Source organism: Parus major, chromosome 12 (assembly GCF_001522545.3).
Source record: "Parus major isolate Abel chromosome 12, Parus_major1.1, whole genome shotgun sequence".
NCBI lineage: Eukaryota > Metazoa > Chordata > Aves > Passeriformes > Paridae > Parus > Parus major.
In genome coordinates, this window is record NC_031781.1 from 1,330,333 (window position 1) to 1,347,095 (window position 16,763).

At 41.0% G+C, this 16,763-nt stretch overlaps 1 protein-coding gene across 5 annotated transcripts in view; it reads left to right on the plus strand.

Moving 5' to 3' along the window:
- FAM120A (family with sequence similarity 120A) overlaps positions 1–16,763 on the plus strand; it is a 48,446-nt gene that overhangs the window by 8,407 nt on the left and 23,276 nt on the right. For 3 of the 5 annotated variants that reach the window (XM_015640884.3, XM_015640888.3, XM_015640886.2), the window contains exons 3-8: positions 2,685–2,767; positions 10,367–10,495; positions 10,976–11,072; positions 12,175–12,275; positions 12,538–12,821; positions 13,496–13,583. In XM_015640884.3, coding sequence (XP_015496370.1) covers positions 2,685–2,767; positions 10,367–10,495; positions 10,976–11,072; positions 12,175–12,275; positions 12,538–12,821; positions 13,496–13,583 — 782 coding nt within the window. The remainder of the gene's footprint in view (positions 1–2,684; positions 2,768–10,366; positions 10,496–10,975; positions 11,073–12,174; positions 12,276–12,537; positions 12,822–13,495; positions 13,584–16,763) is intronic. The other 2 variants (XM_015640885.3, XM_015640887.2) reach the window with 1 other exon arrangement.

Genomic DNA, 16,763 nt, shown 5'->3' on the forward strand with positions numbered 1-16,763 from the left:
TTTGAGGGCATGTATGGCTTCATAGGTTATTCTGGCCTTGTTCCTGTGGGCTCTTTGGGTCTTTTTTGATCCTGTAAAATAGAATAAAGACAAGCACAATGGGAAGGAATGAATGAGCATTTGATGACATGGGAAGGCATGTGAATTTCTTTTCTGGGTACAGCAGTATAACTCTCATGCTAGTACTTTGTGTAGGAATAAAATAATGTATTCTGATATAATTACAAGTAAGCTGCTGGTTTAATGTTTACAATTCCAGCAGCCCCAAACTGTCACTATAGCTGTGATATCAGTATTCAGTTTTAGGGCTGCAGATGTATTTCCCTGTATCCAGAAAACTAAAGATTCTTTCTTGTCATTAACTCCAAGAATTACTTTGGGGGAATGCTGAAAGAGGAAAATCATCCTCAAAGTTTCAGTCTCACATTGAGCAGTTGGAGAAGCCTGAGGAATGACACTAAACTGAGCAATTTAAAAAATTGTTCTCAATGGCAAGTGATTTGGGATTGAGTTCTGTTCAGGGATAAAGTCTCTATTGAAATATTCCCTTAAAATATTTTTGACTGTATCAACGAGGCAAGCTTCTAAAGATTGCTTTCAGATGAGGTTCTGTTTACACTGTGGTTGGTTGACTTGGTTTACAGGTTTCTTTCCTTATAGCTTTTCATTTGGAAGGGATTTATAGTTGTAGCATTGTAATGTAAAGGATTTCCTTGGCATGGGTGGTTAAAATTCGGCCTGGATATTGCATCCTCTGAGCATGCTCTTACAAATTTCTGTTCTAATTGCTGCTGATGTAAACAGGGAGTTGATTTGGATTATTCTGAACTTTTGACTCAAATACTGTAGAATCATTTGAAAAAAGAAAAGCAACCCAAGCTTCAGCAAGTAAAAAAACAAGCCCAGTGTGAGATATAGGGCTCTAATTCAGTGAACTCTTTAGAAAGGGCAGCGGCTTCAATTAGTATCTAATTGCTTTAAAAAAAAACCTAAGGCATACACTAAAATAAGCCATTAAAATGGGAAAAATCAATATATGTTGAAGTTGTTCAGCCAGGTCAAGAAATAGAGGTTGCTTATGTAACACTGATCTCTTTCCCACTGTGACAGCACTTTGTAACATGTTTAGTTATGGAATCCTGTTCTGCTCCTGAGTAAAATTTTAGAACTACATAAGGTAAGTATGGGCATCACTTGTTAACTGGACTACAGAAAACACTGCTGCACTTCACATGGTGAGAATTGATCAAACACTGTCCATGTGTGTTCTAGGGGGTGAATTAATTGCAATGACAGGTGGACACCAAACAAAATTGAGATTTTGGTTGAAGGGAGAGAGGCCCTGACTGTTTTAAAAGGTAGCATCTGCAGGAGTGATTGTCAGTTATCACAGAACTGTCCTGCTCTAGCTGCAATAGATTTTTGCAGGCCTGTACAAAGACTGTCTCATCTTATCTTGACCAGATTAGTGAGTGTGGCTGTTATATGCAAACTTGTTGAATCTTTCTGATGTGAGATTAAAGTTTAGCTACTAATGAAAAAAAAAAAATGATAACATGTCCTTGCTGGAGATCTTAATAGTGGATGAAGTATTGATTGGACACGAAGACTTCCCACTCTGAGAAGGCTTGTCACCAGGCAGGGGACAGCTTTCCTGGCTTTCACAGGTTAAAGAGTATTAAGAGCAAGCTAGATGTTTTTACAGACAAAATATCAAGAAAGAAAACAATTTTTATAATATTCAGAGAGTCTTTTCATATTCTTTATGAACAGTGCATCCACAAACAACCTGCTGCTTTGTAAAGCCAGGTATTGAATATATCCTGAAGTTTTCTACAGAATTGTGTTAATTCATTCTGTGTAGCTCTTTGTAAAGTTTGGGTCCACAGCCACTGAACTCCATCAGAGGTTGGTTAGTTATGTCTTTGATTAATACAAATGTTTTAAGTGTTTCCTAGTAAGAGCTCTTTTTTGAGTGTGCAGTGCTTTGGAAATAAAAAATGTAGGTGATCTTCCATTAGATATGAACAGTGTGGTAAATATGGAATTCTGTCCTTGGAAACAACAAAATAATTTCCCAATTCCTTCCCTGCTGCCAGCCCAAGGTCTCATCTGATCTGGTCAGATCAGCAAAAGAAACTTCAGGAACTGGGAACCTGCTAAGTGTCATTGGAGCTGCAGGCGTTCCTGAGGGTTAGATAAACCTGGCTGCTGCCTTGCTGCTCGACCCATGCTGCACAGTGGAGCAGAGTGCAGATTCCAGAGGCAGCTCCCATGTGGATCAGTAATGGCACATGCTGGGCTGCAGAAAGGCCTTAGCAGCATGTGTCAGGGAGCAATGGAATGGGTTCTTACTCTGTTGTACCTGCATTGTGAAATGTGCTGAGGATTCCCCAACAGGACACACTGGCTTGAGGTGGACCCCGTGTTGTGCCTGGCTCCATTGCTGCTGTAGGGGAGCTGGTTTCATGGAAGAGTGCTCCTCACAAACACCAACTGGCTCTTGCTGCAGCAGCAGCATGCTAATTAGGTTTTTCTGGAGTAACAGAAAGCTATCTGCAAGTTTAATCTGTTAATCCTCTTGATCAGGAGTTGAGGACTGATGGCAGATTTGTTTGGCTGTATGTAGAAACAGTGTGTAATGTTTTACAGTTCACTTAAATGAGTTCTGCATTATGTTCCAGGTAATCATATTCTACCTGATGAAGATTTGGCTTCCTTTCATTGGAGTTTACTTGGTCCAGAACATCCACTAGCTTCACTTAAGGTACAAATTTAATATAACTAGGAGAAATTAAGCTAAAATCAATGCTACTGGTTAACAAGAGCAATGTGATAGCTTAATTGAGAGCAGCTCTGCGAGGCCCTTGTGCTTGGTCACCTTCAGGTGTCCCAGTTCCTGGCTGCAGAGGATACCTGGGGTCATTTGCTTTACAAGGCTAAACTTAGCCTGTGTGATCCCCCTCAGAGCATGAGCCAGAGCTCCAGTTAGGCTTGCAGAATGCAGCTTCTTGCTCTCCCCTTTCTTGAAGAGGAGACTTTTTTGTTTAGTCATGTTCTTCAGCTATCAAAAATAATGAGCTGTATATCTTCATACCATCTTGTTTTATTTTCTGCTGCTCTGAGTTTGTGTGTAATAATCCGTTTTTGGTATTTAAAGTGTAAATATGCTGGAGAACAGATTGCACAAGAAAGCTAAAGTGGCCTTTGGTAGGTTTGGGGGGGGTTGAGACAAGTAAGTTGCCTGATGCTCTTAGTTTACAGTGTGTGTGTGTTCTGGTGCTTCATCACACTTGCCTCATGCATCTGCCAAGTAGAGGGCTATAAAAGGGAAACTGGACACATCAGAGAATGGGATCGTGGTGACCTTCCTCTCTTCCACAGCAGATACATCTGTTTGCCTTTCTCTTAAGGTGTTCCATCTAGCAAATAATCTGCTTTTTGTAAATTCTGTCAGACTGTTTTGTTATCTCTACAGCAAAAATAGGTGGGTTTTTCCCTTTCTGTTCTGAAAGTTTATTAAGCCTTGAAAACTTGTTTTGCCAAAGGTAGAATTTAAAACCAGATTCCAGATTTTCAGCAGAATTTTTAAGGCTTAGTGAACAGCTGTGACATTTGATGTTACACTCATCCTCTATGTTGCTGCCACTCTGGTGTTTAGAAAGGTGTCAGCACATTCCAGTGGCAAAACAACCTGCATGCATGTTTGCTACTTCCTTGTAAAATTTGAGGTGAGAAAATGAGGGAGTGTGCCTCTATTTTCATTTTTTACTAAAGAGGTTAAAATGTAGGGCTTCTTGCCAAGTGATTGATAAAACTTCTGGTGATTCTTTTCTGTGGTCTAGCCTGAGTAGACTTGTTTGTGCCAGTCAGGTCAGGTTATGACTTAAGACCTAGACCTCCTGAAAAGCCCTCCAAATTTATACTTGAATTACTGGAATGAAAATTAGATATTTGTCATCTTTGCATCTAGATGTGCCATCAGTGGAACAGGCCAACTGGACTTTGTAGCTGGCATCCCAAGGAAGTGAAACATACACCCACAGAGCATCCTGGCCTGCCACAGGCAGTCCTCTCTGATGAATTTTATCTGTTGGCCAGTGTGATTAGATACAAAAGCAGTTCCCATTTGTTGTTAAAGGTTCTGTGCAAACTGCTGCACTGCTATCAGTGCAAAGCCCCAGGTGAGTGCCTGGACTGAGGAAAGGCTAGCACAACACAGGATTTGTTGAATTCTGCAGCAGCTTGCTGGCCATTTGTTCTGTGCAGAGTCTCAAACTGAGCACAGCACCTCTGTCTCCTGCCTGGCAGCGGTGTCAGGTGGAAGGACACATCTGCAGCAAACCAGTCTTCTTTAGTTACTGGCAATGGAACAACTGCCTGTTTGTTTCAGCTTTAATTTTGCAGTGCTCATGGTTTGAAGTGATGGCTTGTTTCAGGAGCTCATTTGATTGAGTTTCATTTTGTTGACGTGCTAGTATGTCAGTGATGTCACCACAGTTCTCTGTAGGGACTTCTTCAGTGTTCATGTGCACAAAGCAATATTGTAAATTTTATGACTGCTTAAAAAGCCCTAAAAAACATTTCTATTAACCATAAGGCTGATAGCAAGGAGTAGTTTCAGAACAGTCCCAAAAAGCACAAGCCTTCATGAAACCTGGAAATGGGGGGAAGTTGTTGTGTTTCCCCAGGATGTCCTTCCTGGGCTGTGCTTACAAACTGCTTTGTTGTGTCTATTTAGAGCCACAACTGAGTGTTCTCCATGCTCGGGAACCAAGGGCTTTAATCCCACACCTCATTCAGCTCAGGATTTAGAAAGCTTTTTCTCATTGTGTAAAGATTTTAATCTTTTGTCTTTAGAACAGTATGGTCTTGAGCATCAAAGCTGACAGATTCTGTTCCAGTGGCCGGATTTGTTGCTTTTCAGGGAGAACTGTGACAGTTAATAAAGTACAATTTATTTCCTGCATTCTCTTTCAATCTTTTATTATGCTGTAGCAAAATAGATACTTTTCCTGCAAGAGAAGCTTTGCCAGTTCACCAGTGAAAAAGTATAACTTAAAAAAGAAACTACCAGCTTTGCTGGTGGAAATGGCTGGGTCTTCCCTGGAATCACCATGGAGAGGGGAAAAAAGCAAACCAGAGGAACCCCTGTCTCTGTTTTAATTGGAGGGGTCTTCATCCAGGAACAGCTGAGTAGAAATGGGAAGATGGGAGGAAAAAGGAAAACCTGACTGAAGAATCCGTACTTAACATGTGGAAGGAAATGAACCTGAGAGTTGGGACAGCGTCTCTGTGTGCTGGATGAAAAGTCTTTCAGGAGACACCAATAATTACCATCAGCTCAGCACAACTGGGAAGATTCCATGGCCAAATTTAAATGAAGACATATGAATTGCTCTTGCTGCGACAGGGAGAAAGAATCAAAAACCAGCTCTGTGACCTGTTATGAGTCAGGATCTCATCTGTCCAAATGGCCCTGTGAAAAAATCTCATGAGAGTGCAGACCTGCACTTGAGTCTGTCACCTACCTGAGAGCAGAGTTCACTGAAATGACCACCCAAATCAGGAGTTTGAAACAAGAAGAATTGATAGATTTCCTGAGACATCATCTGATTGCTAGACCTTGTTTGTAAACCAGCATTATCCTGCTTTTTATTTGTGTTTTTTGGGATTTATCTTTAAAACAATTTGGTTCTTATTCTGGAAAAACTGGTTATAGTATGGAGCTTCAAGATCAATGTGTAATACTGTCAGAATGAGTTTGGGAGGGCAGTTTCTTACCTCTGGAAGGAATTGGTGCCTGTTTGGGAGCACAGACCACTGAAGAAGTGCTGACTCTTCATTCACAAGGTAACCTTAGAAACAAAGCTTAATGCAGTCTCCCTTTATAAATTAGAAGAGTATGCAGGGAAACTCCATCTCCTTGGTTGTTCCATCTCAGTGGAGAGGCAAAGATGCTTCTAGAAAGCAATCCAGAATATGCAGGTTAGGCTCTTCTCTGAATCTCTCTAGGAAATTCCTGTCTTACTGTTTGTTGACTTCAGAGGGTGTTTGCCAGAGGGAGACTAATATGTGAAGTAGGTGCTTAGGTAATTGCTGTGGCTCAGATGACAAAGGTGACACTACTAAGATATACTTCAAGTAAGTGCCTTGTTGTTTTTGATGCTAAGGGTCATCATAATGCAGGTCAGAAAGGACCTCAGGAAGTAATCTAGTGCAGCCTCCTGTGAAAAGCATGGTCAGCTTGAGGTCAGAGCAGATTGATCAGGGCACTGCCCAGACTAGTCTTGAAAATCTCCAAGGCTGGAGGCTGCACTGCCTGTCTGGGCAGCTTGCCCTGTGGTTTGATGGTCCTGACGGTGAAGATGCTTTGCCTTGTGTGCAGTCTGAGCCCTTCTTGTTTCAGGCTGTGTCTGGTGTCTTCTGCTCTTGCACACTGAACTGCTGTGAAGAGTTTGGCTCTCTGTGCTCAGTTACCTTTCTGTGGGTAATGGAAGGCTGTATTTGCAAAGCCTTGTCTTTGTCACGCTGGGTAAGACTCATTCCCTCAGCCCTTTCTCTCCACAGCAATTGCTCCTGACTCTTTGACAGTCTGGATGTGAGCAGAGCCAGCTCAACTGTTGTGACACACGGCTGGAGCCCCAGGCAGAGTGCAGTGCTCTGGAGTGGATCTGCTGTGCACTGAGGACTGGGATCCCTGGGTCTGCCAGCTGTGCTGCTGCTGTACAGCCCAGGCTGCATCCCTGGCTCCTCTTCAGTCTGCTGCATCTTCCAGCCCCAGGTGCCTTTTGGCACATCTGCAGCCTGTGGAGTAGCCAGGGGTTATTCCTGCCCAGGTGCAAGGCTTCACTTCTCTAGCTATAGAATTTCTGAGGGCTCCTGGTGGCTCTTCCCTTTGGTTTGTCAGGGAGTTCTGGATTGCAGCCCAGCCCTCAGGTTTGGAGTGTGTTGGACTGTCCACGGCTCAGTGAAGTCTGTATCACATCCCTGGCTTGTGCTCCTGCCCTCTCCTTCGCATTTTTGACAGAATTTGCGTTCTTTCTCATATCTTTTCACATAGCAGCAGAAAAAAGATGTTCTCTGTGTGTTGCCTCACAGCAACCAAATGTTGGAGGTCTCCTGTAGTGGTTTGAAAATGAAACTGAACCAATTATCTGTTTCCAGCAGGCACAGCAGTAAATGTGGTGTTGATTAGTCTCTGCAGGCTTTGCTTGCTGAGGACAGTGGGCAGTTGGGGTGTTCCCAGAGTTGAGGGAGTTTTTCCCAAGTGTAGCTTAGGTACCTTCCACACCATCCTGATCATACCATGGAGTTTTGCTTATGTGAGTCTGTTCTTTTCCAAAAAAATATTTTTGCAAATTTGTCAAACCAAACACATTTTTATCTTGTTGCTTCTCTGTTTGTGATGTTTCTCCGTGTCTCATTTTGACAAATACACCTCTAGAATTCATTGCCTTTCCCCACTTAGTCTTTTCAGAGTGCACAAATAAGTGACTTGTGATTTTTGTCAGTGCTCTGTCACAAAATAAAGTCTTTTACAACTAGCAAAGAAACTGGGCCCCTCTCAGCTGGAAGCTCTTGAACCTGATTGCCTGCAAGTATGGGACCCACCCCCATGTTTGCCTTCCAAAATTGATTTTCTGTGTTGTTGCTTGTCTGAAACATTTCTCTAGAGGATGAAGGAAAATTTCTAATAAGAAATTGGTAAATCATGCTGCTGCTTTTCCTCTAAAATGCTTTGTGTGACACTAAAAGTAAGTTTGAACAGCCAACACATGCTCTGTAACTTCCACTGCAAGTCTGAATTTTTCCCATCCCTAACATGCAGTAAGACCTAGCTTGTACTTTAATGCACACAGGATTAGAAACATTCTTTATGATTCAGTACAAAATCTACAACTTTGGATTTCTGGAAACTTTTGAAATGAATAGGTATTTTATTCTTTAATATCAGGAAATTATATCTTATTTCACCATTTTCATTTCAGACTTTTGTGTAGCATAGGTTATGATACTCTTAGTTTTGAAACTCTTAGTTTCTGTCTTTATCTAAGAGTCTTAGGTATTCCACCTGCACTGGATGTCTTTGAAACAGAAGAAAGTCCCAATATGTGAGATGTCTCTAGACGTGTAAAACATTCGTCCATTCCAGAAGGTCTCACTTCAGGATTTAAGAGTATGCTCTGGTGAGAACTTGAGGCTCTTTACAGGCAGCTGAATGGGAGCAGTATGCAAAGCAAGCCCTTGATAGGCCTCACTTGGGCTTCAAACTTCCAGGGCCTGAGCTGGCTGTTAGTGCCAGAGTGATGTGATGTCTTCTCTTGATGCCAGCCTTATATGGTTTATTCAATATTGCCATCATGGAGATCACATAAATTAATGGGAGATTGCTTATTCCTGTCATCCACTGTGTTTCCAAGCAGAGATTGTGAGAACACTCAGGGAGCAGTGCAGGGTTTGTGCAAGGCCTCTGCAGAGAGCACATCCAGCATGACACAGCCATGGAATGATTCAGCTGTTTCAGAGATGGGTAATTGTTACACATACAAGGAAAATGAGAGGTGTTCAGCAGCTGACTTGGATTACCAGGGAGAAGAAAATCTCTTCCTTCTTCTGGCAAAATGTGGACAAAATTTCATCACCAATATTTGTGACTCTAAGCTTACATGCGAGTGTGATGTATATTTAGTATTGTCTATATTCAGAGTGCACACTAGTGTAAACTTAGATTTTAGTAGAGGTAGAAATAATTAACCTGCCACTAAACAGAACTATTCTTAACTGTTCACTTCTCACAAGTGTATGGACTAACAGAGCACAGGGGAATGATCTTAACCTGAAGGGGAGGGCAGCTTTAGGTTAGTTATTAGAAGGAAATATTCCCTGGGAGGGTGGGCAGGCCCTGGCACAGGTGCCCAGAGCAGCTGGGGCTGCCCCTGGATCCCTGGCAGTGCCCAAGGCCAGGCTGGACATTGGGGCTTGGAGCAGCCTGGGACAGTGGGAGGTCCCTGGCCATTGCAGGGAGTGGAACTGGGTGGACTTTAAGGCCCCTTAACCATTCTGTTTCTATGTTTAATTTAGGCTTATAAAATACAAAGCTCATCTCTGGTAGAGAGTGACCAGATAGAGAATGAATATCCTGACATTTGTAAAAAGTAGACATTAGAAGGAAATTAATAAAAATGGGTATCTGGCAAAAATTCTGTGGTCTAAATGTGAAGAGGGCAGTGTAAGAAATCACATTGTAGGTAGATCAGATCAAGGCAGGCAGAAAATAATCACATATGGTAGACCCCATATAAAATGAAAAGGAGTTATGGTATGGGTTTTAAATTTGCAAAGATAAAACTAGCGAAATATTAATCAGAATTTTGCATAAATGCTTCTGACAAGACTGAATTGCACTATTTTCTAGTAAAGTATGATCCCTCTGTGTAGAACACAGTAAGGATGCATAAAGATTTTTTAGATTTTTTTTATATATTAAAAATAGAACTGTTAAATCATAATAGTGATCTCTCAGGTTCTCAATCACTGAATTTTGCAAACAGACAGATTAAATTATGTTAAAAGCAAAAACCAAGCTGCCCCTGTAGGCCCAGGCAGAGTGCTTCAGAATTGTGCAGAAGTTCCAGCCAGAAATTTTAGAAATTGCTCAGGCTTCATCTAGAATGTAGGACATGTGTTTTGAGACCTTGTTCCTGGCCCTGTCAGCCTGTGCAGCTCTTGGGATGGGAGCAGAAGCTGCTGATGGTTGAGGGGTTCTTCAGACCCAGCTGGCAGCACTGCTCCCTGCCTGGAATTCTACAGAGGTCCAGGATGGTTCCTTGGCCTGAAGCTTCTGTTCCCCACGCAGGATTACAGAGGGCACATAGAAACAGCCATTCCCATAATCATAGGGATTGGGATTTTTATTATTTATTTTCAGGATTAACCAATTAAATGCTCCAAGGTTTCCAATGTGTCTTTTTCATCAATTCTTCTATCACTTTATACTCTGAAAATAAACTGTGTCAAAATATTTCCTGGCATATATATGTGAATGTATGAAGATTATGGCTTACGATGAATTAGATGAAGCATTTTGTACTGGAGGAAATGTACAACTAGAAAGCAGTAAAAGGGTCAGCATTGTTGACCTTGTTGGAGCTGATACTCAACCAGCAGGTTTGCACAGAGGTGAGGTTTCACATATATATAAATACATTGTAATTGTGAGAGTCACTGTTTAAGGTGAAGTCTTAAAAACAAAGCCCAGAAGTGGTTGGATAGCAGGTGTGGGAGCAGGGAATTAGTTGCATTTGCTGTCAGTAGGGTTGAGCTGTGTGCCCATTCCCTGCTCACCTGCCCTGTTTGCTCACAGGTACGTGCTCACCAGTTAGTTTTACCGCCATGTGACGTAGTGATCAAAGCCGTAGCCGATTACGTCCGCAACATTCAGGACACCACTGATTTGGATGCCATAGCAAAAGATGTTTTTCAGCATTCACAGGTAAAGTATAAAGCAAAATATTGTCTTGTTTTCTTTTTTTTTAATTGATTTTGCTGTTGGTTTATGTTGAAGAATTGCACTTGATAAAATAGTGATTTGATCAGTTGATAATAGGATAATAGGAATCTGTTGATCGGCTGAGCAGTGGCTCAGCTGTCCTAATTTCATGTTCTTTGCTTTCTGAGGGTGAAAATACGGTGTTGACCCTCAGTGCTTTACACTCTTGATAACCAGAGGGGCTTGTAGCCTAGCTGTGTGTGCTGCCTTTGAGAATCAGCTGTATGTGAGGACTGAATGTTTAAACTTTACCCTTACATGGGTTACCATAGCATTTCTTGTACTGGAGCTGTGCTGCAGCCCTGGAGGGTCTATAGGCATTAATCCTGAGATATGGTGTGTGCATTAACTACTGTGCAGCCCTGTGCTGACCTACAGGTGACAAACCTGGATGTGCTACTGACAGATTTTTTTTTATTTCAGTCTAGAACAGATGACAAAGTTACTCGGTTTAAGAGAGCAGTTGCTTATTACTCGGCAACGAATAAACCTATGCCATTTCATCCACCACATTACCTAGGTAAGTAATGCTAGCAACCTGGCTTTTCATTTTAACCAAAACCTGGGGTAACCCTAAATCAGAAATGATATGGGTGGCAGCATCTTCCAGAAATGTTTATAACTTCTGGCAGTTCTCACTGACTTGTGAAGATGAGGTTTCAGAAGAAGGTTTTCATAGGATATGTGCTGAGGTTGTTTTCTTGTCCCAGAAGAAAACAATCTGGATTACTTTTCTTCTTGGCTATTGCAGCATCCATTCTGGCATTGGGACTCTTGATAGAATGGTGCTGTGAACAACTGAAGTCTGGTGTCCACTCCCATTCATGAGGACAGTTGCTATTTCTACTCATTAAAACATACTTAGTGTTCCTCACTGGCCTTGCTGGCATGTTTTAGAAATCCCTTTAAAGTCTTTGATTTCTTGGTGTCATAACAAACCTGCTTAAATTGCAGCCACACATTGTTGCAGTGTTGCAGATTATTCTCAAGGCTTAAAAATTAAAATGTGTGATCACAGGATTTCCTACTCATGCCCCAATCTTAACACTAAAATGTCATTTAGCTGAAATTCTAAAGATCTTCAGTTACCATACTGGTACACTGACACAGATTTTTCCTGCTTTTTTTGAGGGTGTGGGGTGTCTTTATTTACATCCAAAGACCTGCATTAAAGGGTTTAGAGGCTACTCTAGGTCAAATATTCAAATGACAAAATGCCAGCAGTTCTGTATCTGTGTGACATTGGCAGTGTCTCTGTTATGACATCTCTTGGGGTTTTTTTCTTGTAAGCTGCCTTTGATTCCCATGGAGAATAGGAATTTGCAGCAATGAGAGATACAAAGACCTGAAAGCAGGTGAGACACATATAATACACTTCACAAGCTGCAAAGTATTTTTATTGGAAGGTAAAACTGAATGAAGCTGACTTAAAGGCATGGGAAAAAACAGTAATGCTAACAGAACAAGAATAAATAAATCATAGAAGCAAAAGGACAGACAGGGTAACTAATAAGTAAGTATTAAAAAGTATTTGTGTCAAATACTGAGTGTTTTCATGAGTGCTTGGGTTTTTTCTTTCTTTTTTTTTCCTTCTCTTTTCCCCTCCCTCCCCTGCAATACAGCAGCCAGACCAAATCAGTTTGGTATGCCTGGGATAGTGCCACCATATGTTCCTTCTCAGATGCTTAACATTCCACAGACCTCACTACAAGCAAAACCTGCGGTAAGTGCAGCTTCTGCCCTGCTCCTTGGGAGAGGCCTGCTGTGCTCAGCAAACTGGAATCCAGGTGGGAAAGGTGTAGCCAGCTTTTTCCAGTGTGGGCAGTCAGTGAATTTTAAATCTGGAGCTAACAGATTCTGTGGATGCTCTAGATGGCTGAGTTTTAATGCATGCATTTGGGAAATGCCACTTGATTCAATAACGTATTTTGTTTTAAAAGCAACGCCTTTTTTGACTTCATTCAAGAGAGATCCCTTTATTTTAGGCCCAGCAGATGTCCAGTCAGGGTGGGGCCCAAGGCCAGGGTCCATACCCATACAGCCTCTCTGAGCCAGCCATCACCTTGGAAACAGGTGGAAAAAGTCTGTCTGAGCAGAACAATTACAGTAACATTCCTCACGAAGGAAAACACACACCATTGTATGAACGGTCTTCTCCAATAAATCCAGCCCAGAGTGGGAGCCCTAATCATGTGGATTCAACCTATTTTCCTGCCTCTTCTACATCTTCGTCCTCTGACAATGATGAAGGCAATGGGGGTGCAGTGAAGTAAGTTTCTCATGAGGATGTTCTCTTACTCAGCTTCTGTTAAAATAAATTGCTTTCAAAATCATTTACCTGTATCCTGAAAGTAAACATCATGGAGTGAATGATAGAATACCCTGAGCTGAAAGGGACCCACAAGCATCACTGAAATCCAGCTCCTGGCAGAGTTGGACTTTGCAGAAATCTGCAAATTAGTGATATGATGGACCTTAAAAAGATAGTTTTGGGTCTCTGACTGCAGACATGTGCATGGTTCAATCTCATCACCTTGTTCCTTAAGCAGGAATCCAAAACCAAATAGTGCTGGGTGTTTTTCCTCTTCTGCCCTTATGTTTTATTGAGAGAGTGAGGTTTTGGTAAATGTCATAAAGCCTTCCAGTCCTTTATTTTGTATAAAAAATTTTCCTGCTTCACAGTATATTTCATTAAAATTTCAGAAGCTAAAATCTACAGAACTTCACTGAACTTGTAGTGTTTACACGTCCAAAATCTAGGTGTAATGTAATGTGAATGTCAGAATTTTTTTCAAGAGTCCTGCAAGTGGACATTTTTAATAGAAAGCATCCCTTAAAATCAGAATATCTTGCCCAAAATTCCAGTCACAGATACCAAGGATTTACTTCACTGTCTCTCAAACTGTATTTTAGTGTGATGTTTTTCTTTCTGTTGTCCTTCAGCCATGTCAGTGGGAACAAAATAGGCTGGGAAAAACCAGGAACCCAGTCAGAAGGTCAAACTCGTGGAGAGCTGGGAGACCAAACAAAGGTATTTCCTTAAATTCCAGACATCACATTTTATTACTTTGTGTTAAAGCTTTATAGCAAACTCAGAGGAGGATTTTTAATATTGATCCATAGTATTTAGTGCAATCCTACACTGCAAAGTACAGTGCAAAGTACACTTTGTGAATTACAAAACAACTTGAGAGGAGGAAGCTTTCCAAGGACGTTGTGGCATATACATAAAATCAAACGTGAAATAGGATGTTTTAGAAAACACTAGATACAAACCAGGAACAAGTCAATAATCTTATTTGGCCCTTGGGCAATAATCTCACCCTCAGATGTCCCTCTCTGGGATTCCAGTAGTGCATGTTGGATTTTTGGGAAGGAGTGTTCGTGGAGTCCTGTAATCCACAGTGCAGTAAGCACAGCTCTGACACCATCAGTGTTAGCCACAGGTGTGTTGGAGCTGAGCTGAGGAGTTAAAAGTCCTTTATAACTGCATGGTAGTGTTAGCCACAGGTGTGTTGGAGCTGAGCTGAGGAGTTAAAAGTCCTTTATAACTGCATGGTAGGAATTTCACATAATACTTATTAGAGTAGCTCCATGGGGCCAGTTAGTGTTGCTGCTTAACTGGATTAGGATGGGCTATATAAGCCCTTAAGAAAGATTTATCATTATTAAATTTGAGGTTTCAAACCACGTTCAAATCAAAAACATGATGGCCTCTATTCCAAGTTTGATCTGTGTTTGGAAAGAACATTCAGATCATTTACACTTAAAACGTGTGCCTTGATGGTGGAGCTGTATACCAGCTGTTAACTCTGTCAAAAAACCCTGATCTTGAGTTAGTTACCACTATGAGCAAACAGAACATTTTCCCTGTACTTTTGGTGTAGTAATTCCAGTAAACTTGGGCTTTTGTGCTTAAAATATCAAGTGGATGATTTCATCCATCAGCAGTTATTATTTCTGCAGACTATGCCTGTAGGATAGCTGTGTCTGCCTGGGGATTAGTCACCGTATGCAAATGCTAATTTGACCTATTACATTCCTTTCTTCTCTGCTGGGCTGGGCCGTGTGTGCAGTCCTGTGGGTCCCCCAGCCCTGAGCCTGTCCTTTCCTGGAGACAGCCCCCACTGTAGGAGCACTTCCTAAACTTTCCAGGAGGTGTATGCACAGGCTGACTTCAATGTATCTAGAGTAATGTAGTAATGCTCCTGAGCTTTACTTGCCTGTTTGTTTTTTATTATCAAAGCACTTTGTCAGCCCTCAGGAGCAGAAGGCAGAAGTATCTTTTGAGCACAACAGGAAGGATTATGAATAAATTAATTTTGTAAATGAACTCATTTTCTGCAGAGGTGAACATTAATGATTGAGAAAAGAGGTAGGAATTCAATAAGAAGTTGCTCAGAGAAGCTGCTTCATTCCTGGCAGTGCCCAAGCCCAGGCTGGACAGGGCTTGGAGCCACCTGGGATAGTGGAAGGTGTCCCTGGCCATGGCAAGGGTGGAATGAGATGGTCTCAAAGGTCCCTTCCAATCTGTGATTCTGTGAAGATTTCAACTGAGTGAGCTGTGTGAATTTCTAAAGTAAAGTGCTGAAAATCCAGCATAGGTCAGATAGATAGCAGCAGCCTTGACAGTCCTTTGACTTCCCTTAAATGTCAAAATCCTTGCAGTTATCTGACAGTGTGATTCTACATGACACAGGTAAGCTGCTCACATTAGACTGGATGTATATTTCTAAAGAAAAGAACCACCTTTTAATGATGGTGTTTCCTCAGCTTTGGTGTTGGGATATTGCTGGAGCTGATGCAGGAAGAGCCTGGCTACTGCAATCAGGGAAAGCATCACTGTCATGGGGGGGTTTTGTCTTCTTCCCTGTGTGCCCCCAATAACTGATAGTTAACTTCTGCTGTGGTTCACTATTGCTGACTTACAGTTGTTGGGGTAGTAGAGGACAGGGGAAAAGAATCTTCAACCTGATATAGAAATATTTGGTACTATAACACATATTTAGTAAAGCTGTGATATAAAAGTATTTGGTGTTAGCATGTTTTGGAAGTGTTCTGGTTTACAGGTTTTAACCATTTTGTCTATATATTTTCATTTTTATAACTCAAATGAATTGTATATTACCAACTAAAATACAATCTTTGTGTAACATCCTCTTTGATTGTATGATTAAAGTATCATCTGAAAAGAAGGTTTCCCTTTGATATTTTGCTGATCCTGTTTTAATACCTATACCTTTCTGTAGAAGACTTTGAGAAGTTTTATGGGGTTTTTTGTTGTTTGTATTTCTTACGGGTCTGAAGTGAACCACCTGAGCTTGTTTGGACCTATTTTTTACATTACATGTTCTGTGGGATTTCATGCTTTGGCCATTTCCATTTCAGCTTTGCTTTTCAGTTCTTACAAAGCATGTGAACTTCTTTTCTCATATTGTGAAAATACTCCTGCGTGATGCATCATCAAGTGATGATGAAATTTTGCTCTCAAAAGTTTTTACTATTGCTGATAATTTATAGGCACAAAGCTAACTTGAACTCTTAAGCTAAAACCAGCTTTCAGTTTTGAAGACCAGGATTTTAAGGAATGAATTATAAATTTTTTTTGGTTGTATCTGTGGGAAATCAACAAAATCCTTACAAAGGCTGGGAAGTTTACAGTATATTTTTATGCATTGTATTTTTCCCATAAGTTTATGAACTGCATCTAGAACTGGAATAGAATTCCACTTCAGTCTTCCAGCCAGAAAACTTCACCATTTTCTCTTACAGTCTTCTCAGACAAAGAGCTTTTATATTTAAAAAAAAATCTAAACAGCCAAAAAAAACCAACAACATTCACCAGACTTTTGAGTTTGGACACTATGTATTTTACATGTTATTTAATTGAACCATGTAATTTTCCCTGTTTTGTCTAGAATTGCAATCTCAGGAGGGCTATGTTTATGGAAGTCTAGATAAATTACAGACTGTGTCACTGTCAGTTAACACATTGAGTTGGGAGTACCTTGGAAATGCTGGGTTAAGGTCATTAAAAGGCCATCAGTCTACTTCTGCATTATGCGGTTAAAATTTTTAGAAAATAGCAATTTCTGTTGCTGTTAATAAGTTAGAAGTTTTATCATAATATTTATTTTCATAGTAATGTGGTTCTACTAGCAAACAATGGCTGAAGGTTTCCTGAAAACCTTTCAGCCAGCTTTGGATAATG